At 60.3% G+C, this 27,740-nt stretch overlaps 1 protein-coding gene and 1 long non-coding RNA gene across 4 annotated transcripts in view; both read right to left on the reverse strand.

Annotated features, from left to right (window-relative positions):
- Positions 1–17,574, reverse strand: part of EPHA8 (EPH receptor A8) — a 35,570-nt gene extending 17,996 nt beyond the window's left edge. Inside the window, exons 1-3 of the mRNA XM_077899209.1 lie at positions 17,481–17,574; positions 11,953–12,017; positions 5,264–5,927 (exon numbers count right to left, since the gene is read on the reverse strand). Of these exons, the coding sequence (XP_077755335.1) occupies positions 5,264–5,927; positions 11,953–12,017; positions 17,481–17,571 (820 nt within the window). The 5' untranslated portion in view covers positions 17,572–17,574. The remainder of the gene's footprint in view (positions 1–5,263; positions 5,928–11,952; positions 12,018–17,480) is intronic.
- Positions 17,575–21,617: 4,043 nt separating this feature from the next.
- On the reverse strand, positions 21,618–27,349 carry LOC144314738 (uncharacterized). Of its 3 annotated transcripts, none has more exons than XR_013380590.1 (6): positions 26,979–27,349; positions 26,154–26,464; positions 25,309–25,463; positions 24,650–24,719; positions 23,445–23,549; positions 21,618–21,817 (listed from the first exon to the last, which is right to left on the reverse strand). It is a non-coding gene; the product is annotated as an uncharacterized LOC144314738 (long non-coding RNA). The 3 variants fall into 3 exon arrangements; XR_013380588.1 differs by having other exon boundaries at positions 26,717–27,349; XR_013380589.1 differs by having other exon boundaries at positions 21,619–21,817; positions 23,445–23,530; positions 26,717–27,348.
- Positions 27,350–27,740: the final 391 nt, after the last annotated feature.

The raw sequence follows: 27,740 nt of genomic DNA on the forward strand, positions 1-27,740 counted from the left end.
TCGCTTGAAAAGTCGTCATGTCATTTTTTAAATTGTACCTCCTCATTAGAGCAGCGAAAATCAAGTTAATTTGTAAAATTCTCCAAGCTCGAGAGAACACCTGACGCCGGGAGGAATGCCACTGCCCTTACGTTTGCTTCACAGACTGAGGCTGTGGAGCCGGACGGGGCCTGTGGTTTCAAGGGCTGAGAAAATGTGCCTCCGGTTTGGGCTCCTTCCCTTTCCGCTGGAGAGACCCCAAGAGGCCTTGGGCCTACACGGAGCTGGGAGCGGAGGCCGTAGGAACCCTGGCTGGCACACTGTGATCTCCCCTCCTCCCCCTCCTCCTAGAGCCCCCCTGAGACCCGGTCCTGGGGCACAGCCGCAGAGCCTTCCTCCAGGCCCAGGAACCGGGCAGCGGGAGCCGGCTTCGCACCTCATCAGCAAATACCGGTGCAACCCATCGTTGAGCTGAATGAGCGGGACCCTCCGGGTAATGAGCAGATCCACGTCGATTAGCATTTCCGGGACCGCTCGCTCCTCTGCCCCCCATTTATTCCCTCACCCCAATTTACTGAGCGGCTACTCTGGAGCTGAGATAAGCAAGAGCTGGTCCGGCTCTTAGGGAGCTGAGCAGTGAGAGGCACAGAAAAGGTGCGGCAACACCCTGGTGTGATTCACAGCACGACGGCCTGCGGTCCCCGAGTCCCCCACCGGTCACTGAGTTCATGTTGCTCTTGTCAATTAAGAGCAGAAAGTCGGGAGCAGGCTGCCCGCACCCCCCCTTCTGGTCCAACCCCTCCACCTAGGCTAAGGGACGCTGGGCAGGTGGCTGGGCCTCAGTTTCCTCATCTGTAAACTGGGGGTAGTAAGAGCACCACCTCCTCGGGCTGCTGTGAGGCCGCTGTGAGAGTGAGTACACGGGGATTCACCCCAGGACGGTGCCTGGCCCTCACCGCAAGGCTACGCGGCTGGCGTTAACACCCCTGTCCGGCAGAGAGGACGCGGGACGTCGGGGAGCCTCTGGGGCCTGGGCCTTCCCCCCACCCAGCGTCCCAACCCGCGTCCAGGGCTCAGAGATGGCCCGGCCGTTCTGCTGCTCGCCAGTGGGCGGTTCTCACGCTCTGCTAATACCCATATGGCTATAACGTGTCCAAGCCAGATTAATCCGCGCAATGAAAATAAAATAATCTTTAATAAGAATACTAATCACCAGGCCTCGGGGAGCCCGGAGACCTGGAGGCAGAGCCGGGAATTAATGGCTGAGACAGATGGAGCAGCTCTGGGCCGGGGCCCGGCCCTGCCCGCCGACCCGGGGCGCTTCCGGAGCCCGCGTGGCCGGCGTGTGGGCCCAGCGCCAGGCGGGGCCGCTGTCCCTGCGAGGGCACCTTGCCCGGGCCGCCCGTCAGGCCGGCAGCTGCCTGCGGCCCCACCACCTCTCCCCTCTCCCCCGCCAAGAGCCTGAGATTTGACAAATAAGGTGTCTGCCGGTGGATGACCAAAGGAAATTAATTCTAAATCAGATTTTAAACACAGTCAGGAAGGCAAAGGAGCTCGTCGCTCACGCGCCCCCTCCGAAACGAGACTCTCTGATATTTATAGAAAAATGATTAGGGCCTCCGAGGGTGGTTTGCATTCTGCGCCCAGGTGACGGGAAGGATGGCAACCGGGACCTCAGGCTGGGGCTGCTGCTCCCCTGGGTGACGCTCCGAGAGGCCGGTCCCCGGCCTGGGGTGGGGGGTGGGGGTAGGGGTGCTGCGGCCAGTGTGGGGACAGGTCACGGGTCTGGCACAGTGTCACGAGGGGAGCACTCTGGTCGGGGAGCTGGGAGGTCTGGGCCCCAGTCAACCACTCCTAACAGCGAGCCCCTGGGCCACTCACTTCAGCTCTCCGGGCTCCCCAGTTTGCCACTGGTAGACTGGCCGGCTCCCCACGGCCCTGACGCTCCTCAGTGGGTCTCTGAGGCCCGAGGGCAGTCTCCAGAAGGTCTCCCAGAGCCCTGTGACTGGCCCGATCCCTTCCCCTGCACCCCACTGTCTTCTCCGTAAAACCAGGTGCTTCCTGGCCACTTCTGAGGACAGCTGTGAGGGCAAGAGCAGCAGGGAGGGGGCCTGCAGGCTGGGAGGGTGGCCATCGCCGTGGGCCGACCCCTGCTGCGGGCCTCGGGCTCTGGATCCCCTCCTTTTGCTGGCAGGAAGGCAGTGGGTCTGGGCTGAACAAGCCGGGACCCCAGAGCCCGGCCCTCCCTCCTTGCTGTTTGTTCGGAGACAAGTGCCCGATGGAGAAGGTGGGGGGGGGGCGGGGTGGCACCCACGGTCCTCAGGGTGTCCCACCTGGGGAGCACAGGGGAGCCACAGCTTTGAGAGGACAACTCATGCAGCCCAGAAAGGCACCCCACTCCGTTCTGGCTCCTGCTTGGCCCCCAGTACCCCCCACTCTCAGGCTACCCACCCAACGAGGGGTGGGGATGGGGCCTGAGGCAGGACCGCCGGCCTGGGCCTGCCATTTGTGCAGGGGCTCGGTGTCAGACCTGTGCTGCTTCTCCCCAAGGAGGTCACACAGACAGTCACGGAGACCCACCCACAGGAGTGAGAAAAATCTCTCCTTGTGCGGCTTACGCCTGGCATCCCGTCCCCAAACCTCTCTGCCTGCAGTGCATTAGGAATTAATATTTTTTATAAAACCTGTAATTATCTTGCAACTGGCATAATTACGTGGTATTGTGATTTAAATGTAAAATTCAAAATATGCTGCAATTTCCTAACCCTGCTTTGGCGTTTCTTTGTGATTTTTTATTAACGTGCCAGCAGTGCCAGGCAAAGGGGAGTGGCCTCGGCCTCTCCCAAACCTGGGAAGGTCCTGCTGCTCCGGACTTGGGAGCTTCTGGCAGGAGTTTTCCCCTTGACTCGCTGTGCGGCCTTGGGCAGACACGTTCCCTCTCTGGGCTCCACTTCCCACCCCTGTCAAACTAGGGGGCTGGGGCAGGACCCCAGAGCTCTGACCCCACCATCAGGAGGACCAGTGTCCTTCCCCTGGGCCAGTGTGTCCCACTGCCTGCTGGACAGACAGGTGGCTTACTTGCACTTGCAGACTAAACCCAGAGCTGGGGACAGCAGCTGACCTTGACCGTGACCAGCACCACTGACCAGCCGGCCTGATTATTACGGCCTCTGCTGTGCCGGTCTTACCTGTTCTGCTGTCACCCCAGGGTCAGCGGGTAGTGGGGTTTGGCAGTTCAGGGCCCTGGAGGGAGCCAGCCGGGGATCAGAGCCTACTCCGTGATTTAGGCTGAAGGGCTCAGTTTGTCGCATCTGTAAGATGGGGATACGCTACCTCGCTTAGCGGACTTCCGTGAGCATGAGAAAGCGTGTGGACTCCCCAAGGCAGGGCACACCAGATGCTCAACAGAATGACTAACTGCCGTGACAAGTAGGAAGTGCTTATTAACGTGCCTAGCACGTGGCAAACACTCAAAAATTGTTGCTAAGGGACCTTACCGTCCCCATCGGAAGGAGGGGCTGCTGGGAGCCAGCTCTGGTGGGGAGAGCAGTCAGGCCGGGCCAGGGATACACCTGGGCCACCTGCACGTGGCTCCCAGGCAGCCAGACCCGACTCAGGTCCCAGCCCCACCTCCCACCAGCTGTGAGGCCTGTGCGGCGACACTACCTCCTGAGCCTCAGTTTCCTCATCGGCAAAATGGAACCGCAACACCTGCCTTGTTCCAGTGAGCAAATGAAGTGATGTGCGTGAGCCTAAAGGCAACGGGGGTGTTTGTCATCCCCCCGCGGGAGGGTGACAAGTATAGGGATGGCGGAGATGGGAACCAGGAGAGGTTGGCAGCCTGGGAGCCTGACAAACTAGACCACGGGGGGCGGAACAGGTCCAGAAACAGCCAAACGTCACAGAAGGTTCCGGGAGCTAGGGCTCTGCAGAGGTGAAGACTCACGGCAGGCGGGAGCATGACGAAGGATTTCTAAAGGGACCCAGAGAGCCCCAGGAAGGGTCAGCAGGGGCCTGGCGGCTGGATGGAGTATCCTGATCCCAGACAACTGCCCTGAGCGCCACCTGAAATTGTCGGCCTGTGCCCTGCTCTGTCCTGGGGGCACCAACGGGTCTTTCCTGCCTGCTTGGGGCTGAGGGAGGGCTCCCGTCCCAGTTCCTATCTGGGGCCAGGCTCCAGTCTCTCTGATCCCTGCACAGGAACATCCTCCTCCCCGAGGAGCACCAGTGGTCCCAACAGCAGGCTCCACGATGCCCTGAGAGGCTGGGCAACCATGTGTCCAGCACCCCCTCCCCCGCCCGGGGAGGTGAGAGAAGGGCAAGGGGCAACCAGGCCGAGGCCACTAACAGCTGGGGCGCCAGCTATCTGGCCAAGCAACTCCTGCAGTGTCCCGGGTGCTTGGGACGCCTGGCTACACGTGGGCACTGTGCAAGTGTGACACACAAGCCCGCAGCCTGGGGTCTGGGCCCTGCTCCTGGTCTCTGGCGTGGGAAGCCGAGGAGCGCGCTCACGGAACAGGTGCCATGCTGTCCCATTCTCGGCCCTCCCCTTCTCAAGGACCTTGGCTGCCCTCTCCCACGGGTCCCTGGGTAAGATCCCTCCAAACACAGGCAGGCTGGGTCAGGTGGCCCAGTGACACACTCAACCCGGACAGTGCTCCCTGGGGGCCCCGGCCCGCCATACCTTCCCACAGTGACCCCATACCACACTCATGCCCCCGGGACCATGTCCCCTTCCCTCCACTCCACAGAAGTCTGGTGGTTTCGAGCACAGGCTCTGGAGCCAGTTCTGGGTTCCAATCACAGCGCTGCCTCTTCCTAGCTGTGTGCCCCTAGGCAAGCTGCTTTGTCTCTCTGTGCCTCAGTCTCATCCACAAAGCCAGGATACCAGTCGCTTCTGTGTCACCGGGTAGCTCTGGGGACTAAGCAAGTTAATAGGTGAAAAGTGCCTAAATAACGGCCGATATAAGTGAGCACATCGTACTGTTCCCTCACACGGGCGTGTACCCAGCTAGACGCCCAACCCTACGGGTGTCCTCAGACGTACCTCTCCGCAATGCCCACAGAGGGTCCTCCTGGCTGCAGGGTCTCCCGCCCCCTGCTACACACGCACACACACACGCACAGCCCCGTGTATTTGCTGACACAGAAACACTAGAGGGTCACCCATCTTCCCAGATACGGTTTGCCACCCAGATGCCTGCGGGCTGCGATGCCCCCCGACACCCCAGCAGCCCCGCCCGACTGAGCCCACCGGCCGGCCGCCCACGCGTGGCGCGCTCACCCACACAGGCATCCCGCCGCTCCTCGTAGCCAGCGCTGCACACGCACTTGCCAATGGGCACCAGCCACTCGCCCTCCGCGCTGCAGTACATCTTGGGCGTGTCCCGCTCCTCTGAGTGCCGCACGCACTGGCCCCGCACCTCCACCAGCGAGGACGAGTCGGCCCCCGTCACCGCCTCCGAGAAGGCGGCCAGGTTGCGCACCATAGTGGGGCACTTCTTGTAATAGATGCGGAGAGACAGGATGGCGAGGCAGGCGCCGATGTCCTGGAAGGCCAGATAGAAGCCGCGCTTGCTGAGGGGGCCCACGCCGCGCACCTCCGTGTTGAGCTTGAGGCGCCGCACCCCCAGGTCAGCACCCGTGAAGCTCTCGTCGGCTGCAATGGTGTCGATTTTGAGGAACTGGCTTTCTTGTGTGCTGGCGCCCAGGTCACGGTCCGACTCCAGGTAGTAGAGGTTAAAGGTCTCCTTACAGGTGCCCAGCACGCCGGGCATGCTGTTGCAGTCACGCAGGGTGAACTTGATCTCAGCGTAGACACGCCGGGCACCGTCGCGGGGCACCCAGCTCGTGCGCAGCCAGTTGTTCTGGTTGGGGCTCATGACGTTGCACACCTGGTACGTGTGGATGGGCTGGAAAGACTCATCCACCTCGTTGATGGAGTCCCACTGCGGGCAGAGAGAGCACAGCGCTGAAATGAGAGTCAGCACCCCACCTCCTCCTGCCAGTCACCCTTGCCTCGTGCCCCGTGCACGGTGCCAGGGGCATCCCTGGGAAGAAGCCGCAATGTTCTCTGCCCTTGTGTTGCCGACCTTCTCCTGACCATCACTGTGACGTGTGATCCCAAAGACTGCCACAGCCTTCCGAGAAAGTGTTGTTGGCCGCATTCTACAGGTGAGGAAATAGGTCTGAGCCCCATGTCTGAAGTCACCTCGCTAGTGAGGGGAGGAGTCAGCACTGGAAATCGATGCCAAAGCTACAAAACCCCACCTTGTGTCTATACGGCAGCTCCAAATACTCCCAGAGCTGGAGGTTGGGGGGTTGACTTTGCTTGGGTAAGTCAGGGAGCCCACAGGTCCAGTTTCCATATCAGCTGCCAGAGGGATCTTTCTAATGCGTGAACCTGACTGCTCAAATCTTTCAGCAAGGGCATACCAGGACGTGGGAAAGATGAATGTGGTGGTTCCTGTGCCAGGTCCTGGCCAGGCATCAGTGATTCAGAAAGAAGTGGGACACGATCAACAGAGTGAAGGGCAACCCATGGAATGGGAGAACAGACCTGCAAATCCCATGTCTGATAAGGGATTAGTATCCAGGATATATAAAGAATTCCTATAACTCCTACAACTAAAACAAAAACAAAAACAAAAACAAAAACAAAAAAAACAAACAGCTCAATTGAAAAATGGGCAAACGACTTAAGTTGACATTTCTCCAAAGAAGATGTACAGATGGCCAAATACTCCATGGAAAGATGCTCACGGTCACTAATCATTAAGGGAAATACAAATCGAAACTGCAAGGAGAGCACTTCACACTCGCTAGGGTGGCGATTATCAAAACAACAGGATGTTGGGGAGGATGTGGAGAAACTGGAATGCTGCTGCACTGTGGGTGGGAACGTAAAATGGGGCAGCTGCTGAGGAAAACTGCGGAGGTTTCTCAGAACGTCAAGAAGAGACCTGCCCTATGGCCCAGCAGTCCCACTTCTGGGTATATACGCAAAAGAATTGAAAGCAGAGTCTCAGGCAGATACTTCTACGCACAACAGCAGTGTTCACAGTAGTCAAAAGGCAGAAACAACCCAAATGTGTCTGCTGTCGGATGAATGGACAAACAAAATGTGGTATATCCAGACAACGGGATAGTATTCAGCCTTAGGAAGGAAATTCAGACACCTGCTATGACACGGGTGACCCTTGAGGACATTACGCAATGTGAAATAAGCCAGTTATGATAGAACAAATATTGTTATGATTCCACTTAAATGAGGTACTTAGAGCCAGAGAAATGGGAAATGGAATGCTGGTTGCCAGAGGCTGCGGGACTCAGGAAGGGTGAGCTGGTGTTTCATGGGGACCGAGTTTCAGTTTGGGAAGACGAAAAGAGGTCTGGAGATGGACGGTGGTGACGGGCACACGACACGGCAGATGTGCTTAATGCCACTGAACTGTACACTTGAAAAGCAGTCACGATGGTAAATGTTATACGTATTTTACCTCAACTTTTTGTAAAAAGAAAGAAAGGAATGCTCCAGAAACACTCCCTTCCCTTGAGGGCCTCACAGTCCCTCATCAGACAAGGTGGTGGAGGGCTACATCCAGGGCGTGGTGGGCATCCAGGGGGTGGTGAACACTCCCTGCCCCCCTGAAGCAGGAAGCTCTTGTGGGGATGGGAGGGGAGAGCCCCTGGGAGGCTGGGAAGTATCAGCAAGTTCAGCGAGCACCAGATAGTCCAGTTTGGACACACAAGATGCACGTGGAAGACCCAGTGTTGGGAAATGAGCCAGGGTTTGAGAGGTCAAGGCCTCTTGGTCTCTAACCTGCAATGTGACCTTGGGCAAGTCGCTGTCCTCTCCGGGCTCCAGCCTCCCCAACCGCAGAGAGCTGGTCGGCCGGGAGCAGTCCCGGTGGGCTGAGACCAGCGGACTCCGGAGAGCCCTGAGGAGGGGCCGGGGCTGAGGGGAGACGGAGGGGATGGGCTCTGGGTCCCTGCCTTGGGTTGGCCAGAGATGCAATGCCTTGCTCTTCTCTCTTGGGCCTCTCAAGTGCAATGCCCTTGAACTAGAGATCCTATCGCTTCCAGGGGGTGCGGGAGGTAAAAACCACTCCCTGTGATGTTCCAGGAATCCGTGGGGTTCTGAGTGACCCGCAAGTGCTGGAGAGGGGACCACGGGGGTCTCAAGTGTTTCCTGTCGGACAAAAAGCCCGTCCATCTCATCTTATCTTGGCCGGCACGTGGTCTCAACCCTCAGTGCCCACGTCTGTAAAATGGGGCTCAGACAGGCCCACCTCAGCGAGGCTTGAGAGGAAGAAAGGAGAAGTAGCTGCCAAGCGCCTGCCTTGGGCCCGGCCCAGCAGGCTGCCAGGAGAACGGGACTGATGGAAGCCGTCCTGGCAGCATCGTCCCAGCCCACTTGTGCCCGCCTGCAGGGAGCCCGGGGGAAGAGGTCCGGGGCGCGCCAGCCTCACCTGAGAGTTTCTGCCTCCTACGGCCCTACCCCAAAGACCCCACACTGCAGCCAGGGCCCCTGGGTGCTGCTGTGTCACATCTGGGGTTAAAGTCATTGTCACAATTAATGGAGCACCAAAGAGCCAGCCAGCTGCTCCCTGTCTGTTTCCTGCCAGGGACCTGGATAAATTAATCAGCTCCATCTGAGTCTGCTCCAGCCGCTCTACCAATGCCAACGGCCCGGCCTAGCCCCGCCAGCCCCGGGGGCTGCCGCAAACACTCAGGAGGGCACAGACTCCTGGGGGCTGGTGCAAAGATCAGCCCTATTCTCCACCTGGGCAGCCCCACCCCGGCCTTCTGAGCCCTGGGGGGCTCCTCCTCCGATGCCCACCCCCCACCCCACCCCCATTGCTCTGCAACTCTGTCCTCCATCTGGAACCAGATGGGCAGCCCTGGGGACCTCCCCTCCCCTCTCTGAAGCTTGTGTTTCTCATATGTGAAATGGGCAAGGGACGGCTGGCCCGTCCCTTCCTCTGCTCCAGCGGGTGGTGAGGACCGGGTGAGACAACAGAACGTGCCTCTCATCTAAGGCAGCCTTGGTCAGCGCCATTAATTCACCAGAAGCGATGGAACAGGTCCCAGTGTGGGGGGGGAGGGGCGCGGCTGGATTAAGAACCTGGGTCCCGGGCGGAGTCAGACTTCCCCTGACCTTAGCAGAGTCGCTTAACCTCTCATTGCTGCTGCGGGTGTCTCACCAGGACAATGTCCCTTTCATGCATCCTCATTGATGACAACTGTACGGAGCAGGTTCTGTGATCATTTCCGTTTATCAACGGGGAGGTGGAGGCGAGGTAAGTGACTTGCCTGAGTTGCACTGATTAGAGGCAGCAGCGAAGGGGCTCATGCAGGCCCAGCACCCCCGGCCTTTGGGCTGTGCAGCCTTGGCCTGACAATCCGGTAACTCTGCTGATGCCGGAGACAGCCCTGGAGGGCCCTTGCACCAGGCCGAATCAGAGGAACCTCACAGAACCTCAATGACCATGTCCACAGGCTCTCTAGCCAGCTGGGCAGGAGAATCACCTAGAAAGCTTATGAAACAAAAGATTCCCAGGCACCTCCCCAGCTCCCCTGCACGCGGGGACCTGTATGCCTCACTTGCTAACCTGGGACAGGTTCAAGGTCTAGAGTTTGGGAACCAGGGATCTCACCCAGCTTCTTTCCCCTCTGGGCAAGCCCAGTCTCCAGGCCCCATAAAGATGGAAGGCGGTCCCCGGCTCAGCAGACAACGCTGGAGGGCCTCCCTCCCACCCTCTCACGACGATGACACAGACCGAAGAGAACACGAGGGACTCCATGTAGGCTCTGGGCCGGAGCGAGTGGGGTTTGAGACCATCCTTTGGAACCTGTCTGATGCTGGGCAAGTTATTCCTTGTTGCTCTGAGCCTCAGCCTTCTCATCTGTGAAATGGGGTGGTGGTACCTACTCACGGGATTGGTTGTGGGAACTAAATGAGTTCACACCTGTGAACCGTTCACCTGTGTGAACTATACCTTATTTGTTCTAACTCCCCAACAAGATAACTCTGAGCCTTGCTTTACAGCACCCTGCAAGCCAAAGAACCTTCGATTTCCAGCACGATCATTGGAAACACAAGTCTGGTCATGCTCTCCACCTGCCTAAAACCCTTACAACTCCACGTTACTCTAAAAACCAAGTCCTAAGCTCTGAAGAAGACAGAGAGACAGAGACACCCGGAGCCCAGCTGGGGCCAGGCCCATTCCTTCCTATGCTGGGTCTCAGGGGAAAGGCTGACCCAGCCAACAGCCAGAAAGTCACCTACTCAAGGATTGGGCCCTGCCATTGGCAGAGCTGGCTCACTCGATCAAGCCCTTTCACACCCTGCTCACAGCTGGGAGGCGGCCATCGGGGCACACGCAGAGGAGCATTTCACAGGGAGACACTGAGGCCCAGAGAGGTACAGAGATACCTCAAGGACCCTGCCTTTGTCTGCAGGCAGGGCTGACCCACTCAGGCAAAATGGAGTTCCCTCCGGGTTCCTGGGCCCACGTGGCCTGCTGTGAGGCTCCCTGAGGCCTGGTGCGTGGGGGCTGATGACAGTGGACTCAGCTTCCTACTGCCTGCAGACGACAGCTCCAGAGGGAGAGGAGGGGGGCTCTAGCCTGGCCCTGATGAAATGTGAAGAAATACTCCCACTCCCTTCACAAATATTAACTCTTGATACCATTATCACCATTATTATTATTATTATTTAATTTATTTATTTTGGGGGAGAGCACAGAGGAGCAGCAGACGGCTCCTTGAGCAGAGAGTCTGACATGGGACTCGATCCCAGGACCCTGAGATCATGACCTGAGCCGCAGGCAGACACTTAACCGACTGAGCCACCCAGGCGCCCCGCCATCGTTGTTATTAATATTATTACCCTTGTCTCCAGAGCCATGGAAGCCAGTGTTCATGAAAAAAGTCACATGTACATGACGTGCTTGTGTCTGGCGGGCATGTGTGTGCATTTCCGAGCACACTTGCAGGAGGAAATGTCTGTGACATGCAACCATAACGCCCACTAACGACAATGACAGCGATAATGCATTCAGTGAGGGCTCACCATGCACCAGGCATGGGTCCAAGAGCAGGTGTCACCTCCCCTCATCCTGACAGCAAACCCCACGAGGTGGTCACATGCTCATCCCCTTCTACAGACGGGGAACTGAGACTCCGGGAGTGAAGTGGTGACCACCAGGGCCACCCTGCTTGTCAATGACACAATCACATTGGCTTTACTGCCATGCCCCCCACCCCGCCCGCCCCACCGCAGAGGGACGGGGCACGGAGGCCTTGCCCCTGGATGCCCTGGGATTACCAGGCCCACTCCCCAGGGGGACGGCAGGGGTATTGCCTGAGAGAACATAACTCCTAGAGACCTGATGGGCTCACCCAGGGTCCCCAGGGAGGCCAGATGGGCATGGGGGCCTGGCTACAGTGGGTGCTGGCTGTACCACCTGGATGATTCCGATGGAAGAGAGTACCAGGTGGGGGCTCCAGGGGTCTGGGCGACTCCTGGTGAAGGCAGGGCATGAGGGAAGGGATCAATCCCGAAGGCGAGAAAGGCCTGGCCCTGTTCCTGGACACTGTCCCGAGCTACCCTGGGCCCAGCTGTGGCACATCGTGACTCTGTAGGCCCAGGACACAGACATAAGGATCCCACACCTAGGGCCTTAGACCCTAGGAGCCCGGCACCAGGGTATAATCCCAAGGGTCTGCATGAAGAAAGGAAGGAAGATAGGAAGGAAGGGATGGAGCGCAGGGAGAGGTGAGAGGGAAGAGAAGGGACAAAGTGAGGGAGAGAATCAGGAGCTGTTTCTAACTGCTGGGTGGCCTTGGGGAAGTCCCTTCCCCCCTCTGGGCATCCACTTCCTTCTAATCTATCTGATGATAGGACTGTGAGTCCCAGCCTTTCTCTGCTCACACAGGATGGCAATGGCCCCACTGCTGGTCACTTACCCCGTGAGCCGGGTACGTGAGCCAGCCCCAGTCTCCGTGGATGGTTGACGTGTCCAGCAAGTTCACTGTAAAAACAGGTGACGAGGGAGCATCAGATCCTGGGACACGGTTCCCCAGCCCCACAGAGCAGTCTGCTCTCAGCCCCCGACATGCCAGCTCCGTGCCTCACTCCCTCCTCCTTCAGAGCCCGCTTCGAGTTGTTCCCCTTCATGAAGCCACCCTCCACCACCTCGGCCGAAATGTGATCTCCCGAACCCCCAGAACACAAGCCGCCCCAAGTGCCCCAAGCTCCCTGGCGGGTGATGCAGTGGGATGGCGAAGAGATGGGCTCAGGAGTCCAGGAGGCCTGGGCCAGAGTCCCAGTCCTGCCACTTCGGGGCTGTGTGTCCCTGAACAAGTCCCTGCTCCCCCCTGAGCCTCAGTTTTCTCCTGTGAAAAATGGGTGTGACGGTGGGTCCCGTCTCACGGGCTGTGGTGAGGACAGCCTCGTCCTCGTCTCACTCAGGGGACACAATGGCAGTCAAAAGCACCCAGCAACGTCTGCACTGTGAGGTCATGGCTCCTGCAGGAGGACCGGCCCCAGCTTTGCAATCACCAGCGTCCGCAGGAGACCCCTGGCACCTAGTAACTCCTCTGAGCACATGTGACGTGGAGAGATCTAGATCAGTAGAAGCCGCCCCTGCTGTGTAGGCACCTACTGTGTACCGAGCTCTTCGAGGGGCGCTTTAGACGCCGCATCCATAACCCGCACGACAGCAGCCACCGCCGAGAGGTGGTGGTGACTCCTCTCCGTTTTACCAGTGAGGACACCGGGCCTCGGGGGTTTTCTGGAATGTGCTCGGAGCCCCACGGGTGTGGCCGGCAGGGCCGGGGTTCAGAGCACCCGCTGAGGCCGCCACGGAGGGCGCCACCAGCCCCAGCACCGGAGCCCCAGAAGCAGAACCCGTGAGCAGTCACCGTGGCTGGGAGGAGCGCCGGCCTGAGGGGCAAGGCTCTTCTAAGCCAGAACCCCCAAAGGGGACCCCAGAACCTCAACACCACATTAGGGAAGACCTTTCCTTTGGAGTTGGACGCTGCTGGGCTCCAATCGCAAGGCGGCTACCCAGTAGCAGGTGACCTTTGCTTCCCTGACCCTGTTTCCTCATCTGTAAATGGGGCTAACAGCACCTAGACAGCAAACCCTAAAGTAAAGCCTGGAGCCTCCCTGCCCCTCTCTCCTGCACCGAGTACCCCGCGGGGCCTCATTAAAGCAAATTTCCTTCCCCAAAGTCCTGCCCCTCCGGCCTCTCTCCTTGTACTCAGACCTACCCCCTCACTGTAAGGTGATGAGGGCACACGACATTGTCAAGAAATGACGGTTTGAATCTCAACTGCCGTGTGTCCCCCGGGGTGGGGGGGTCCCTTCACCTCTCTGGGCCCCCTGCTTCCTTTGACCCGTCTGGCGATGGTAGTAGGACAGGGCTCTTGGCTCCCGTTCCCAGCTCACGCTCTCTTCCACGTCCCCCCTCTCCCAGCCTGCAAGTGTGGGCCTCCAACCAGGCTGGCTGGGGCAGGTTGCAGGGGGTTAACGCCCGGCCGGGGCGGTTGGGGGGGGGCCCTCCTGGAACTTTTCTGCAGGGAGGCTGGGTGTCCTTCTGCATGAAATCTGCATAGCTCTGCGCCTGCCCCTCAAAGATGGAGACAAGTGTCTTCAGGAACCCTTGGAGTGGGGATGCTCTTATTTGCTGATTTTCTCCTTCCTCTTACCCTCCCACCCCACTGTCGGGGACCCCAGAAGGGAGGCCTGCTGGAGAGAGAGGCTGCAGACCCAGGGAGGGGCCTCTGCCCTCCTCCCCAGGGTCCCCAGGGCTGGGGGTGGGCAACAGGGGATGGAGCCAGTGTCCGCAGAAGGATCTCCCCTCCCCAGCCGGCCCCACGCCAGGGGCGCAGGCAGAGAAGCCTTCCCGCCTCCCTCCCTCCCTCTCAGGCAATGGAGAGAAAACTGGGTCAGGCAAGCTCTCTCCTCCTGCTGGCTGGTGGGAGGGGGAGGGGGCCGCACTGCAGTTTCCCCCAGACCAGCAGGGCCTAGGCTGGGGAGAGGATGGGGACCGGGGAACTGTGGGCTCCCCCATTCCAACCCACATTCCAGATGGGGGCTCAGAGCTGCAGGGCGGGTTCTCTGTCTTCCCCTGAAAGCAGCTCAGACCTGCTCCTACCCACCCCCCCCCCCGGGATGGGAGGGGCAAAATCAGCATAAATGTCCACCATTTAGACTCCTCCCCGCCCCAGAGCCTTCACTCTTGGGGCAGACCCCACGTTCCAGGCCCTTCCCACCCCGGGAAACCTCACAGCCTTTGCAGCTGATTCTTGATCAGGCAGCCAGGGGGCTCAGATAATCCAAAGATAAGTCAAAAGTCGATTCTATTGGATTCAGGAAGGGCTATAGGATTCCAGCGCTGCTTGTTCCAACTCCTTCTAGACGCTTCCTTGTCCCTGCCCTCCTCTCCTCTCCCTTTGTCCCCTCTTTCCTACCTCCCATGCCTTCCCCTGGGGGGCTGGGCAGGGGGCACAGAATGCCTGCCAGGGAAGCTCCAGGCCCACAGGGCGGTTCTTCAGGGCTAGAGAGAATTCTAGCAGAGGCCCACCTGGCCCAGGCCTGAGTCGTCTTGGAAATTCAAACCCCTCTGGTCACCAGGCCTGGGCTCTCTCCTGCCCCTTGCCCAGCCGGCCTGGAGGGCTGTGTGACATCTGTGAAGTCAGTTCTCCTCTCTGGGCCCATCTCCCCATCTGCCAATGGGAGGACAGGACTCACGGCCTCTCCAGGAAGAGAATCACTTCACCCTTCTGTGCTGTTTCCTCATCTGCAAGATGTCTGTAGGCATCCCTCTTGGGCCTACCCGCCCGGGCCGTTCTAGGAGATCAAACGGGTCCCTCTCCTGCTCTGAGAAGCACAGATAATTCCTAAGCCTTTCCTGTTCCACTGTGGAAAGCATTATGCGATTTCTTTTTTTCTCCAGCACCGTCACCTTCCCCCATTCCATTTCGCTGAGACTAATACTTAAATTGATTTACATTCCCCGAGGACGCAGTGCATGATGGTGAGGCTGGAGAATTCGGGTGGCCAGGGGATGTCAGCCAGGATGTGAACGCCTGGGCGATCACCCCAAAGTGGTGGATAATCCACACCAGAGAGTGATAAGGGGCCATGAGCCTGCTGGGGCATGGGGGCCCCGTCCTGCCCTGTGACGGACCTGGCACAGGGGCACTTGGCCGGGCTGGGGCACCGCCGCTTTTGTAGGAGCCCAGCTGGGAGCAGATACCCCTCCCTGGGTGCCAACGGTCTCCCTTGCTGGTCTTGGCACTGCACCAGCCCAGGAATGACCCGGGAGGGACTCCTGTCCTTCGGGAGGGAGGGTGGTCCTATGTGGAACCTATGCCCCAGGCTGCCCAACCTGCGTGGCTAACCCCCGCCCCGCTGTGGGGACTCTGGACAGGTGAGGACTGGCCCTCGCACAATGCCTCCCTCGGCCCTGGACAAAGCCTTCCCTGCCTGCCTCTTTCTGTGGACCTTGCCTCTTCCCCAACTGCTGTCCCTCCCCTGGATGTGTCCTCTCCCTCGAGCCAATGGCCTGTCTTCTGCAGGTGAGTCTGCTCAAAGTCACCTCCCCAGGGGGGGCCCTGGGGTGTGCCCGGCTGCAATTCTGGAAGGTGCTGCCTCCTTCCTGGAGAAGATAACTGAAGCGAGGAGTTGAGGGGTACCGTCTGAAGCCCAGAGCCTCGGTGTGGACCCCCCAGCATCCTGCTGGCAAGAAACTGGCCCCCTCCCCCAACCCAAACCTGGGAAAACCATCTTCTCAGGCCAGGGCTCTGAGAGCCCCCAGACCCCTGTGCCCCAATCCCGCCCTCTTCCCTACTCACTGGGCCCCCACCTCAATTCTCTTCTGGTGGCCCAGGAACCTGCACCTACTCACTAGCCACCCCAGTTGGCCCTGCTGTGCCTGCCCGTCATCTCACCTCTCGGCTGCCCTGCTACAGTCCCTCTCCCCGCAAGGTCCCCTTTCCACCGGAGACTATGAGTTCATCTACGTGTGCATTTATTACGTGCACATGCATTTCTAGGGGCACGAACACAAGTTCGAAGGTCTCCTTAGATATGTGGTATCTGCCCACGGATGTGCATATTTTTCACATGTGTGCATCTGTACATGTGTGTATGCACGTGTGCACCAGCTGCATTTCTGTGCATCTGACTGTGGGTGACGTCGGAGGCTGTCCACGCATGTGAGCCTCCACAGGCCCGGGTCTATGTGTGTAAATCCTGACGTGAGTCCGTGTGTGCATGTGTGCTTTCGGGGATGCCTGTATCTCTGAGCTGTTGGTGCGTGAGGGGGTGGATCTCGGGTATGTCTGAGTGTCAGTGAGGAACACTGGCTCCGGAGCTCCCTCGCATGTGGAAGAAGTTCGTGCTGCCACACACACAGCTCCGGACCTGGGACACCAGCCCCGGATCCTGCACCGAGTACCCCGCGGGGCCTCCTCTGGGCAGAGCCGCAGGAGCAGAGGAGGTCCTGGGGGACGGGAGGTGGGGTGCAGAACAGAACCCGGGGCGGCATCCCGGGCTGGACCTGGACTTCAGTGGGGCTAATTGCGTGCGTGTGTGCATGTGTGCGTGTGTGCGCGCGTGTGTGTGTGTGTGCAGCTGTGCAGATGTGAGGCCCTAGGTGATGGGGAACCTGATGGGTGCCTCTTCCTGGCTTTCCTTGTCCCCTCCCACTGCCAGGAGGTCACTTCCCAGACCCTTTTTGTCCTGACTGCTGGGCCCCCACTCCTGCTCCCACCCCGCTCACCTGGGGTCCCCCCAATGACTGGATTGCCCTGGACGTGCCCTGGACAAGACCTGCTCTCCGGGGCCTTGCCAGCCTCAGTCCGTCTGCAGCCCCGCGGGCTCCTCACCGTCCCCTCCACCCAGGGCCACCCTGGGCCACCAGCGCTGCCCCTCCCCGCCAGCCCTGCCGCCCCAGCACGCGGGCCCTCCTACTCCCTGCCCCTCTCTCCTGCCTCCTTCGCCTCCTTCGGCGGGGCAACCCGGTCCTGCCCTCCGCTCCTCCTGCCTCAGTTCCTGGTCCCCTCTCCAGGCCACCCCTGCCCTCTTCTTCTTCAACCTTCTGAACCTCATCTTGCAGCCCCGCGTCCCTCGTTCTCTGTCCCCGCCGCGTCCCCTGGCCCTGTGCCCTGCTCTGTCCCCTCTCTCCTCTACACCTCTTCTCCCGCCTTCCGCCTTCCGTCCCCATCCCGTTCCCTCGTTCCCTCGTCCCAGGTGCCCAGCCCTCGGCTCGGGGTCCCCAGCTGCGAGTCCCTCGGTCCTCTCCCCTGGGGCCCCGGGGGGCCTCTGTCCCTCGACCCCAAGCCCTGGGGTCCCCGCCCCGCCTCCCCGCGCCGTCCCTCGACCCGGCTCCCCCCGCGGTGCACCCGGCCCCCCCCCACCCGGCCAGGGTGCAGGGAAGGAAGTTGCGCCGCCCCCGCCCCGCCCCGCCCCCGCCCCCGCTCACCTTCGCCGCGCGCCGCGGACACGCAGGTGGCGGCCGCCGCGGCCGTGACGACCCAGAGCGCGGGGGGCAGGCGGCCCCGGGCGGGGGCCATGGCCCGGCCTCCAGCTCGCCGCAGCCCGCGCGCTCCCCGCTCTCCGCAGCCGGCGGCCGGCGCACACCCGGGCGCACACCGCACACCGCGCACACGCGGGCACCCGCGCCCGCCGCCGCCCCCGCCCCCGCCCCCGCCCCGGGAGGGGGCCGGCCCGTCACGGCGCCGAGCCAATCAGCGCGGAGGCGGGCGGGGGCGGGGGCGGGGGCCGGGGACCGGGATGGGGACGGGGACCGGGATGGGGACGGGGACCGGGACCGGGACCGGGACGCGCCGAGCCGCCCGCCCGCACCGACGCCCCCGCGCCCCCCGCGCCCCCCGCGCCCCCCGCGCCCCAGGGCCCCGCGGCGGCCCCTCGCCAGTCCCCGGGAAGCACTTCGCGGGGGGAATAACTCTCCCCCCACTCCCGCGCCCCAGTGACCCGGCACCAGACACCCCGAGTTTAGGGGGGCGCAGCGCAGACCCCAGGACCCCTGGCTGTGTGGCCTTGGGCACGGCTCTTAGCCTCTCTGAGCCTCAACTTCCAGATCTGTAAAAGCAGGGATGACAGTCTGCGTCCTAGGGCTGTTGTGAGAACCCGACTCAAGGACTCAGGTGAGGGCCCAGCACAGGCACACTGCCAGGTGCCCGGTAGTGGCAGCTGCCCCCGAGGATGGGGACTGTCATTCCCCACCTTCCCCTCCCCTGACTTCCCCCACCTCCCAGTCCATTCCCAGGAGTTGGGATCCCACCGCTGTCCTGAGAAGGCTGCAGGCTGTGTGCAGAGGGCAGGGACCTGGGGCTCCCTGCTGGGGCCCTGCCTACCACCCTCAAGGCTCCTGAGCACCTGGAGGACCAACCTGTCCTGGAGGCAGGTAAGACACCTGCAGCTCCTGGGGGCTGGCCCTCAGGGCTGGGTACCCGCTGGGACGAGTCTAGACTGTGCCTCGGACCTAGCTGGCGCACACGGCTGCTCAGCTCTCTCCCACAGCACTCCCGGCCCCTGAGCTCACTCAGGAGAATTGGTTGGACCGTGGCTAGAGCGAACAGAGAATGATCGAGGCCGTTTGGGGGAGGGCGTGCCAGACTCCGCTTCAGGAGCCTTATAAACTTGCTCTGCTTTAAGCCCCACACAGTCCTGCAGGGGAGGTGCAGCTAAGGACACCGGAGCGGAGAAAGAGAGACCATCACTCGTTTAGATCACACAGTTAAGTGCTAGAGACGAGCTCAGATCCAGATCCACTGGACTCTAAAACCCACTTCTTTCCTGTGCATCTTTTTACAGAAAGGAGGAAGGTAGCTCAAGTTAGGAGCCCTTTCCTAGCACCAACTGCTCAGACCAACTGCCTCAAAGATGTAGTAAGCCCCCTGTTACCAGAAGCATTCAAGCAGACACCAGCTAAAGGCTGTTCAGGGATCCTGTGCAGGGGGTGGGGCTTAGAGGGAGCAGGTTGGACTAGACTCTGAGGGGCAAACCCCAGTGCCCACATGAGACAGGCAGGCATCCTGATGAAACCCACTGGGGGGGGGGGCGAGGGGGGGGCTTTCCAGCTCCAGCCCACATTGCTGTGGGAATGGGGGCCTGATTTCCTGTGATTTCCAGAGAGGTTTTATAGCTGGAATTTTATGTGCTATCTCCTAATATTTAAAGTTGGCAGCTGATGCAGACATTTTAACAACAGCGCAGTGTGGGCAAGCCTGTGGGTAGAGCAGCCGCTGCTCCCGGGACTCTAGACCTTCTTGCAGGGCTCCTGAGGCGGAAGAGTTGTGGCTGGCAGCTCGATTCTGGGGCACTGGGGCAGCGAGCAAGGCAGGATAGAAAACTGCACCCCGAGGGCAGGATGCAGTCACCAGCACTGCTGGGCATCTCCTACCCCAGCCAGGGCGCCCAGAAATATTTGTTGATGGGCGGGAGGCTTTGCCAGGGGCGGGGGGTGGTGGTGGTGGCTGGGGCTCTGCACTTCCAGGTCGAGGTGGAGCCAGCCGAGCCTGGGTTTTGCCCATTTCGCAGGCCCTGGCGCTGGGGGATCCTTGCCCATCTCCTCCGTAAGCACGAGGGGCGGTTCTCTGTCGGGGGTCTGCCCCATATTCCAAATCCTCTTTAGCAGGATTAGAGTAGAACTGCCTTGCCAGAGTTCCGTGGGGGTAGGAGCAGCTTGCATGCGAGCATCTCCTCACCCTCCGAGACCCCCACGGTGGCCCAGCCCAGGGGAACCCTGTCCCCGGGTCCCTCCCTCCCACCCCTATCCCTCGGGCTGTTCTCTGTTTCAAAGGAGCAGCTTGCTCCCTCACTAATGGGAAGGAAGGAGCTGTTAGAGCCTCTCCTAGAGAAATGGGTGTCTCAGCAGAGCCTTTGGGAAGAGAGTGACGCCCCTCCTCTCCGAGTGGTCGGGCAGGCAGCTGCAGAGGGGCCCGGCTGGGGGCAGGGGGCAAAGCTGCCCCCCCATCCCTGTCACCGCCACCCGCATCTCCCAGTCTCCCAGGCTAGACTCCGCATCCCTTCTCTCACCCAACCCCTGCTTTCCCTCATTTCAAAGGCAAGGAGAGCGAGATTCGTGAGGACGGATGAATGGAACAGGAAGCTGGGCGGGATCTGGGATGCTGGTCTCCCCTCCCCGACTGGGCTCCTACGGAGGGTCCTGGCTGGGTGCTACGAGAACGATCGATCGTTGAATGACTAAATGAATGGACGAGCAGCCGTCCAAGGGTCCACCCCCCGCTGGCCAAGGACTTGAGGCCACCATCACCGAGGGCCATTTCTGGGCTGCAGGGTGGCTTGCTTTCTGGAACCCTGTGCAGGTGTGCCAGGCAGGCCTGCCAGGTGGGCTCAACGCACCTCTCGGGGGGGTGTGAATCTGCCCATGCTCACCCTCTCCCACCAGCACCCGGGCCCCTTGGGACCCCGCTCCAACAGAACAGGGAGGTGGGGTGAAATGGGCAGAACTGGACGTGGCCATGCAGGGCGGCCCCTGACTCCTGCCCCTACTTCACAGCCCCGTCCCCAACCCGAGACACTTCTGTAGTCATCATTGTCGTCCAGGAGTGGGAAGGGGAGGTGCAGGGAGCATGACACAAGCTCCATGACGTTCCCCATTTCCTGTGAGAGATACCCTCCCAGGACTATTTCTTCTCACTTCGCCTTTCCGAGCCTCAGTTTCCCAGACTAGGTGAGGATAATGAGGATGCGACCAACTCAGAGGGTTGCTATGGGGCTCGCGTGAGTTCACCGGTGCAAACATGCTTGGAGACCTGTCAAGAGATCTGGGATGGGGGGGGCGCTACTACTGTATTTTAGAGGGTGAGGCTGTCCTACACCCCAAGGGAAGAACTGCACAGGGCGCCCCCCCCTCCCCCCGGCCCAGGGACAGGTAGAGGAGATGCTCTAGCAGGAGGTGGGCGGGTGTGAGTGCTCCGAGTGGGGGCAGCGATTAGTGGTTAACTCCCACCCTAACCCCTGCCTTGGATGTCTTGTCGCACCAGGCTGTCTCACACAGACTCCTGTGAAGAAGCCCCCTCCCTACCCCTCACCCCCCACCGCCCCCAACCCCGACCCACAGCCCCTTCTCATCCTCCACTGCCTTTATTCTGCGAGGGGACTGGAGGGGGCACATGCCTCATCCTTGCATAGAAACCTGGCCTCCTCCCCTGGCTGGAGGATGGAGCCGCCTGAAGTCTTGGGAAGAACCAGATTCCTAGCATGCGGCCTCACTTAGGGCCTCAGCATTCCCATCTGTAACTCGCCCATTCCACCTGTTTTCCCGAGTTGTAATGGGCACGAAGGGAACGTGGCGCTGGCACTCCACTGGAGATAGGACCGTGCCCAGGACGTGCTCGCAGGCTGGAGGGGAGGCAGCCCCCCGCCCCCCCACAACAGGAGTGAGGAAGTAGCTCAGGTTTACACAGGAAAGATTTACCCGGAGCAGCACGGCAGCAGGGGGAATGTGTTTACACTTTGTACTTTGCCTCTGGAGCCAGGGCAGGAATGCCTAAGACAAACCTGTCAGACGGAGATGGAGCGTGCGCCACATTCGTAATTCACTTTTTTTTTCCTGGTAGCTGTATTAAAAAAAGTAGCAAGAACAGAGGCCAAATTGAACGTAATAATATATTTGTTGAGTGAGTGTTGCCTGGTACGCAATATTAATTTACTGATCAATTCACTAATTCAAGAAGGCCGTATCGAGCCCGTCCCGGGGCGCCGGGCCAGGTGCTGGGATGAAGGTGGTGGACCACACGGACGCGGTCCTCGTTCTCACGGAGCCTCAGCCTACCGGGGAAGCAGATAATTAAATAGGCAATTACAAAATCCCTTTCCACGTAAGGGAATATTTCAGAAACTGTAGGAAAACTTAAAATAAAATTTACAATTTAAAATATTTCACCGAAAAAAAAAAAAAAAGTCCTCTTGAAGCAGAAAATACTGAATGTAATTTAGCCCTTGCTCGGCGGCTCAGAATCATCACGGTGAACAAAGAATCATTGAATATTGATGTGGAAAAGGACTTCAAGATGAGTTCATTGAAGCCACTGGTGGTGGGACAGCGTCGGACAGAGGCGACTGCAGGAGCACCGGTGGCGGACCAGCTGGCCTTGGGGGCCACGGGACCCCGGGCTTCTCTGCTTTCCTAGGGTGACCCTGTCTTCCCTGGCTCCCCGCTGCTGCTGGGCTCCTGCCTGCGACAGTCCCCAGCTGCCTCCTGCTTCTAATGTGGACCGAAAAATCACGCAAGCTATTAGAATTGTATGCAGAGTAAGACTCCGTGGGCTCTAAGCGAGGGACCTCCCTGTTAGTGAAGCCCGCTTAGTGTCGGGACGGGGCTGCCCGGGGGTCTCCTCCGGTACCTCTGGCTGTTCTCAGGATATTTGTTCTCAGGCTGGAGGGTAAATGAGGTGTTGTTATAAATACCTAAGAGGCTTATTAATGGCTGGGCATGCACAGACTAATTGCTTCCTCCTGTTTACATATAATCAATCACTTCCACAGTTTGGAGCACCCGCGGCCGGGGAACCGGGTAGAAAGAGGACCACACTGGGGTAGGCCTCTGGGGACCAGGCTGGTGCACGAGGCTTTTCTGCCCTGAAAACCAAACCACACCCTCCCTTTGTTCCTCACTCCCCTGGCCTATGCTGTCCCCCTCTCTCCTCCCCACTCCCAGGAAACTTCTTGAAGGAATTGTGTATTCTGTAGACTTCACTGCTTTCTCTCTCCATTCCTCCTCAACTCTTACCACCTCCACTGTCCCCTCCACCCCACCCCACCCCCGACCCACAACCCCGGCTCTATGCCCTGTGCCTGGGGTCGGCCAGCATTACCGTCTACCCAGCTGTGCAAGTTAGGACACTGAACTTTGTCTCCTTCTCCATCAGCCGAGTATCCAGGACATCCCAAATCCTTTGATTTTACCACCAAAACCTACCTTGAACCCATCTGGGATGGGTTCTGCTCCTCGCCATGGCCACCAGCCCAGTCTGAGCCCCCATCACCTCTCACCAGGGTGACTGGCCTCCGGGTGCACTCCCTGGGTCCCTTCAGCCTTGCACCACACCCCAGCCAGAAGGCCATTCACTGCCAAAGATCATGGTCAGCCGTTGCCCCACACCTTCTCCTCCCCTGAATAGAGCCTTCTAGAGCCTTCCACTCTTCTCTCTGGATAAAGACCCAAGTCCTTATCATACCTGCAAGGCCCAGTCCAGTCCAGGCACCAGCAATTCCCTTTCTGCTTTCTTGAAGGTACTGCACCCTCTCACACACACTTTGTCCTCCGGTCCCTCTTCTGGAACATTCTCCTACTTCTGTACCCCCTGTTCATCCTCAGGGAGCCATGCCCGGGTCGGTGCTCTCACAGACCCTTGCCCATCTCCATCAGCACCCTTGGCTCAGTTTGGAATCTTACCTGCACGTGTGGTTCCTTGATTCGAGCCACTGTCCTGTGAGAACAGGGACTGCCTCTGCTCTTGCTGGACACCAAGCCTTCAGCATCTGCCACATGAGCCGCCCTCTGTAAGGATTTTGCCTTGTCCCTGGCTCCCTTTGGAGGCCTGGCCCAGGCCTGGAGCTGGTGCTAGATTCTCTCGGCTACTAACAGCCCATGTGACTTTAGGCAAATCTCACTACCTCTCTGGGGCGCTGCTCAGCCTGGGGAAGGTCTCCAAAGGCACAGTATTCACTACGCCTGTTAATCTTAACGACAGCCCTTTGATGTAAATTCTATTATTATCTATACTTTAAAACGAGAATAATGGGGGGTGGGGGAGGTGACATATTTGCCCAAGAAGCCACAGCCACTGAGTGGCAGGCTGGGGATTTGAACTCAGATCTGTGCTTCCAGAGCCCACTTGCTTAGTCGTGAGGCATTGGAAGGGGGGAGAGGGGTGGGTGCTCAGAAGGGAAAGTGCAGAACGTGGGGCTGGTCGCGCAGGGAGGGAGAGAGCAGATGCCACTTGGCTACTGATCTGTGGGGTACCCGGTGGGTGTGCTGACCCTCCCTAAGCTCCTCAGGCTTCTGGGGGAAGGTAGAGGAGCTCATGGCCCCCAGGAGAGACCACCGCCGGGCACCCACAGGGGACGGGGCAGGGAGGTTCTGCTAAGTATGGGGTCGGAGGGCCTCACACCCTGCTGGAAGGCTGGATCGTCGGGCCAGGCCTGGGGCCAGGGCCACACTGGGCCTGAGCTCTCAGCCTGACCATGGGCTGGAGCAGGGCCCCTCCCTATGGGGTCCCAGGATATTGGGGCTCCTGGCAGCAGGTGGGAAAAAGCCTCTAAATGTGTTGGGAGGCAGCAAAGGGCTCGGACTCTGGAGTCACACCTGGCTGGGACCCCCCCCCGCCCCGCCACGCCAGCCTGACCCTTGCCGCTTGCCCTGTGGCTTCGGGAACTGGCTTCCCCTCTCCGAGCCTCAGGCCCAGACCTGTCCAACGGGGACACCGCCACCTGCCCTCATATTGTGAAGATTGAAAGGGTTCGTGGCGCGCAGTAGGCCCTCCTGCATCTCAGCCTCGCCCCCACGCACCCCCTGCCTCCCCCAGGGAGCAGGAGGGAGCAGGCCATGGCTCATTATCAGAAAGAGAAGTATTAATATCCCTGATATTAAAAAATAACCTTATCATCATTCTGCCTTGTCGGGAGGAGACGAGCCCACATCAGCATTCTGACAGATGGGAACAGCTCTCTGTGTTTGCGGGTATTTGCGGGAGAGAGAGAGAGAGAGAGAGAGAGAGAGAGGAGAGAGGGAGGGAGGACACAGTGTGAGAGGGAGAGAGCCTGGGTGACAGTGCCTTGTGGGTGGGAGTGTGGGGGCTGCGGGCGGGTGGGCGGGGATGGCACCTCTCCCTAGCAGGGGAATAGTTTTAGGAGGCTGACTTGGTGATCCCCATTATTGAAAGTATTGAAATGCTAAGCAGCTCTAAAGATCTCTGCCTGATTTTCATTAAAGCTGCTGAGGCGGAGGGTGCGCTGGGAGGGGCAGCGGCTCCAGGCTGCCTGGGAAGGTCTGATGACAGGAGCCAGCGCCGGGGTCACGACCACGCAGAGGCCGCGGCCGCCTTTCCAGCCGCCACCACTATCACCATCACTGGTCACCGCAGCCCCGGGGGGAAACCCTGGCCCTCCGTGAGGCCATCTCGGTCACCGAGCAGCCCAGTGGCCGAGCTGGTGCTGCGAACCCAGCCACCCCAGGGCCCCGTGTGGGCCCACCACCTGCCCCCGCCTTCCGGGCCCACGGGCTCCTCTGTCCTAGGAGCAAAGGACCCCAGTCCCACCTGCATCCCAGTCCTTCCATCCATGTTTTCTGAGGCTGGACAGTGTGGGGGCTTGGAGGGGGGCACTGGGTGCGGACGGCACGTCGACTGCTCTCCAGGAGCCTCCAGCCCCATGGTCATTTCCTGGCCTGGCCATGTGTAGGAACCCCAAGATGCTAAGGAAGGGTCGAGAGGAACGAAAGCTAAACAGCATGGTGATGGTGTGCACGTGGGGAGGAGGAGGGGGGAGCCACAGGTCCAGAGAGGGCAGCTGACTTGCCCAAGGTCACACAGCCAGCAACAAACATGGGACCAGAACCCAATATCCCGGCTCCTCGCCCAGTGCTCCACACGAGACCCTCTCCCCTCGGAGCAGCTGGGACAAGGAGAAAGGGCAGGGCTAGGTTTGTTCACACGTCAGCCTAGGGGTGAGGCGGGGTGGGGGAGTCCCTGTCCCGCTCCCCAGCAAGGCGGGAGGAAATAGTCAGCTGGAAGGGGTCATCGTTTGTGGGGTGCCCATGGTGGGCTGAGGCTTTGCAGTTCCCCTCTCCAGTAACCCCACTCCAAGGCTTCAGGGGTATCACGCCTCTTACATTAGGGCTTCCAGAAGGTGCAGAGGAGAGCAAGCTGTCCAAGGTCACCCGGCCAGGAAGCAGCCAGACTGCGATGTGCGCCCAAGAGCGTGGGACCCTCAACTCTGGCTTTGTCCCCCTCCGCCAGACAACCCCCCGGGGGGAGGGGGGCAGGTTTCTTGGGAAGGAGATAGAGTGTGACTTGGAAGCTAGAGACCTTCGGTGGTTTGGGGTCACCTACAAGGAGCTCCCAAGGGTCTAGTTTGATTTGGAATTGTCCCCAAGCAGACTTACTCTGGGATGCCTGTGGAAGAGGGGCTGCGAGCCCAGGGCTGCCGGGCCCAGGCTGTTTGAATTCTCGCCAGGCTGTTCCCGCTCCTGGCCCAAGGTCATTTGTTCGGTGAAGAAAGCAGCTTCTCAGCCCTGCGCGCCCCGCCCTCCCTGCTCTGAGCCGAGCTGGGGAGGCTGAAGGACAATGTTCCCGGTGAAAGCAGATTACCCCGCGAGTGTGAGGGGCCGGCCGGGCGGGATGGCACTGTGGTGACAGGTCCATCAGGCGCCTCTCCAAGGGGATGCTTCCCGGGGCTCCTGGTGACAGGCCCGGGCTGTGGAGGGAGTGCTGATGAGGTGGGGACAGCCTGGCCCCCCTGGCTGGAGGCGGCCATCCAGCTCTGGCCTCTGGGCAGGGCCTCCGACTCTCTGATGCCTCCTCCTGAGAGGCCCCCCCCCCCCCCGGAATCACCCAGCTTGGGACCGTCCCCTGCTTCTGTCCCCCCTTCTCCTGGCCATGGCCTCCCTGCCTCCAGGTGCCCCCCCTCCAAACCCGCTCCCATCCACGGCCCCGGGGCCCTGCTCACCGCCCCAGGAGAAGGCCGAGCTCCTTGGCCTGCAGGGGAGCCCTTCGCAGTCTGGCTTCTGCTCCTCCCAGAGGCTCCATCTCAGACTCCTCTCCAAGGCTCCAGGCCCCTGCACCTGCTCCTCCTTCCTCCTGGCACCCTGCTGCGCCCTCCTGCCTCCCCAGGGGGCCTAACCTCTACTCCTCCCGCAGCTTGGACTCACCTCCTCCTTGAACAGAAGCCCTGCAGTCTGGGTTAGGGCCCCCCGGGTCCCTGGACTTACCCCTTCGTCATCCTCCTCGTCCTGACAGCTGGCTGTGGTACACTCACGCCTGTGGGGTGTGTGCTAAGTGCCCACATCGCTTCGCTCCATCCTGGCTCCGACCAGAGCGTGGGAGAGGACTGTGTGGCTATCCCACCCAGCAAGCTGGGGTGCCTCATGTGTGCCCACTTTATAAAGGGGGGGGGAGCGATTGCTCAAAGGCACTAGCAGGTAAGTGGCTGATGTGAGCCAAGAAGTCCAGGATCCCGACTGTCCACACTCAGTGCCATATGCCACCCCTGGTATCTCAGCATCTGGGGCTGGCTGTTCCCTGGTTCTGGCTGGAGGTCAGCCCTGTTCAGCCAGTCTTTGGCAGGGACCAGCAGCCCCCCCCCGCCCCGCCCCGGGAGTGCCCTGGGCCTCTGAGCAGCTTTCCATGGAAGGTAGGGGTTGGACGGGGTGGGCATGTGCAGGGGGGACAGAGGCTCCCGGTGTAGCTGGGAGTCCACAGCCTCTCCCCTCTGAGCTCCCCCGGCCCCTTTCTGCAGCCTCCCAGCAGATCCTGGAGTTCCTGACCCAGCTCAGGAGTGACCTCCGGGCTCCCAGATCTTGCCTCCCGCGTGCAATCCCATCCCCAAGCTTCAGACTAGGCTCTCGGCCCCACCCCGCTCCACTCGCTGGCCCCCTGGCCCCCAGGGGCGGCTGGAGGGGGAGGAGAAGCATCTCAGACCCTGGACCCTGCCTGAAGCCCTGTCCCCGGCCCGTCTGGGCTTGGGCTTGCTC

The sequence above is a fragment of the Canis aureus genome, chromosome 5 (assembly GCF_053574225.1).
Source record: "Canis aureus isolate CA01 chromosome 5, VMU_Caureus_v.1.0, whole genome shotgun sequence".
Taxonomy (NCBI): Eukaryota; Metazoa; Chordata; class Mammalia; order Carnivora; family Canidae; genus Canis; species Canis aureus.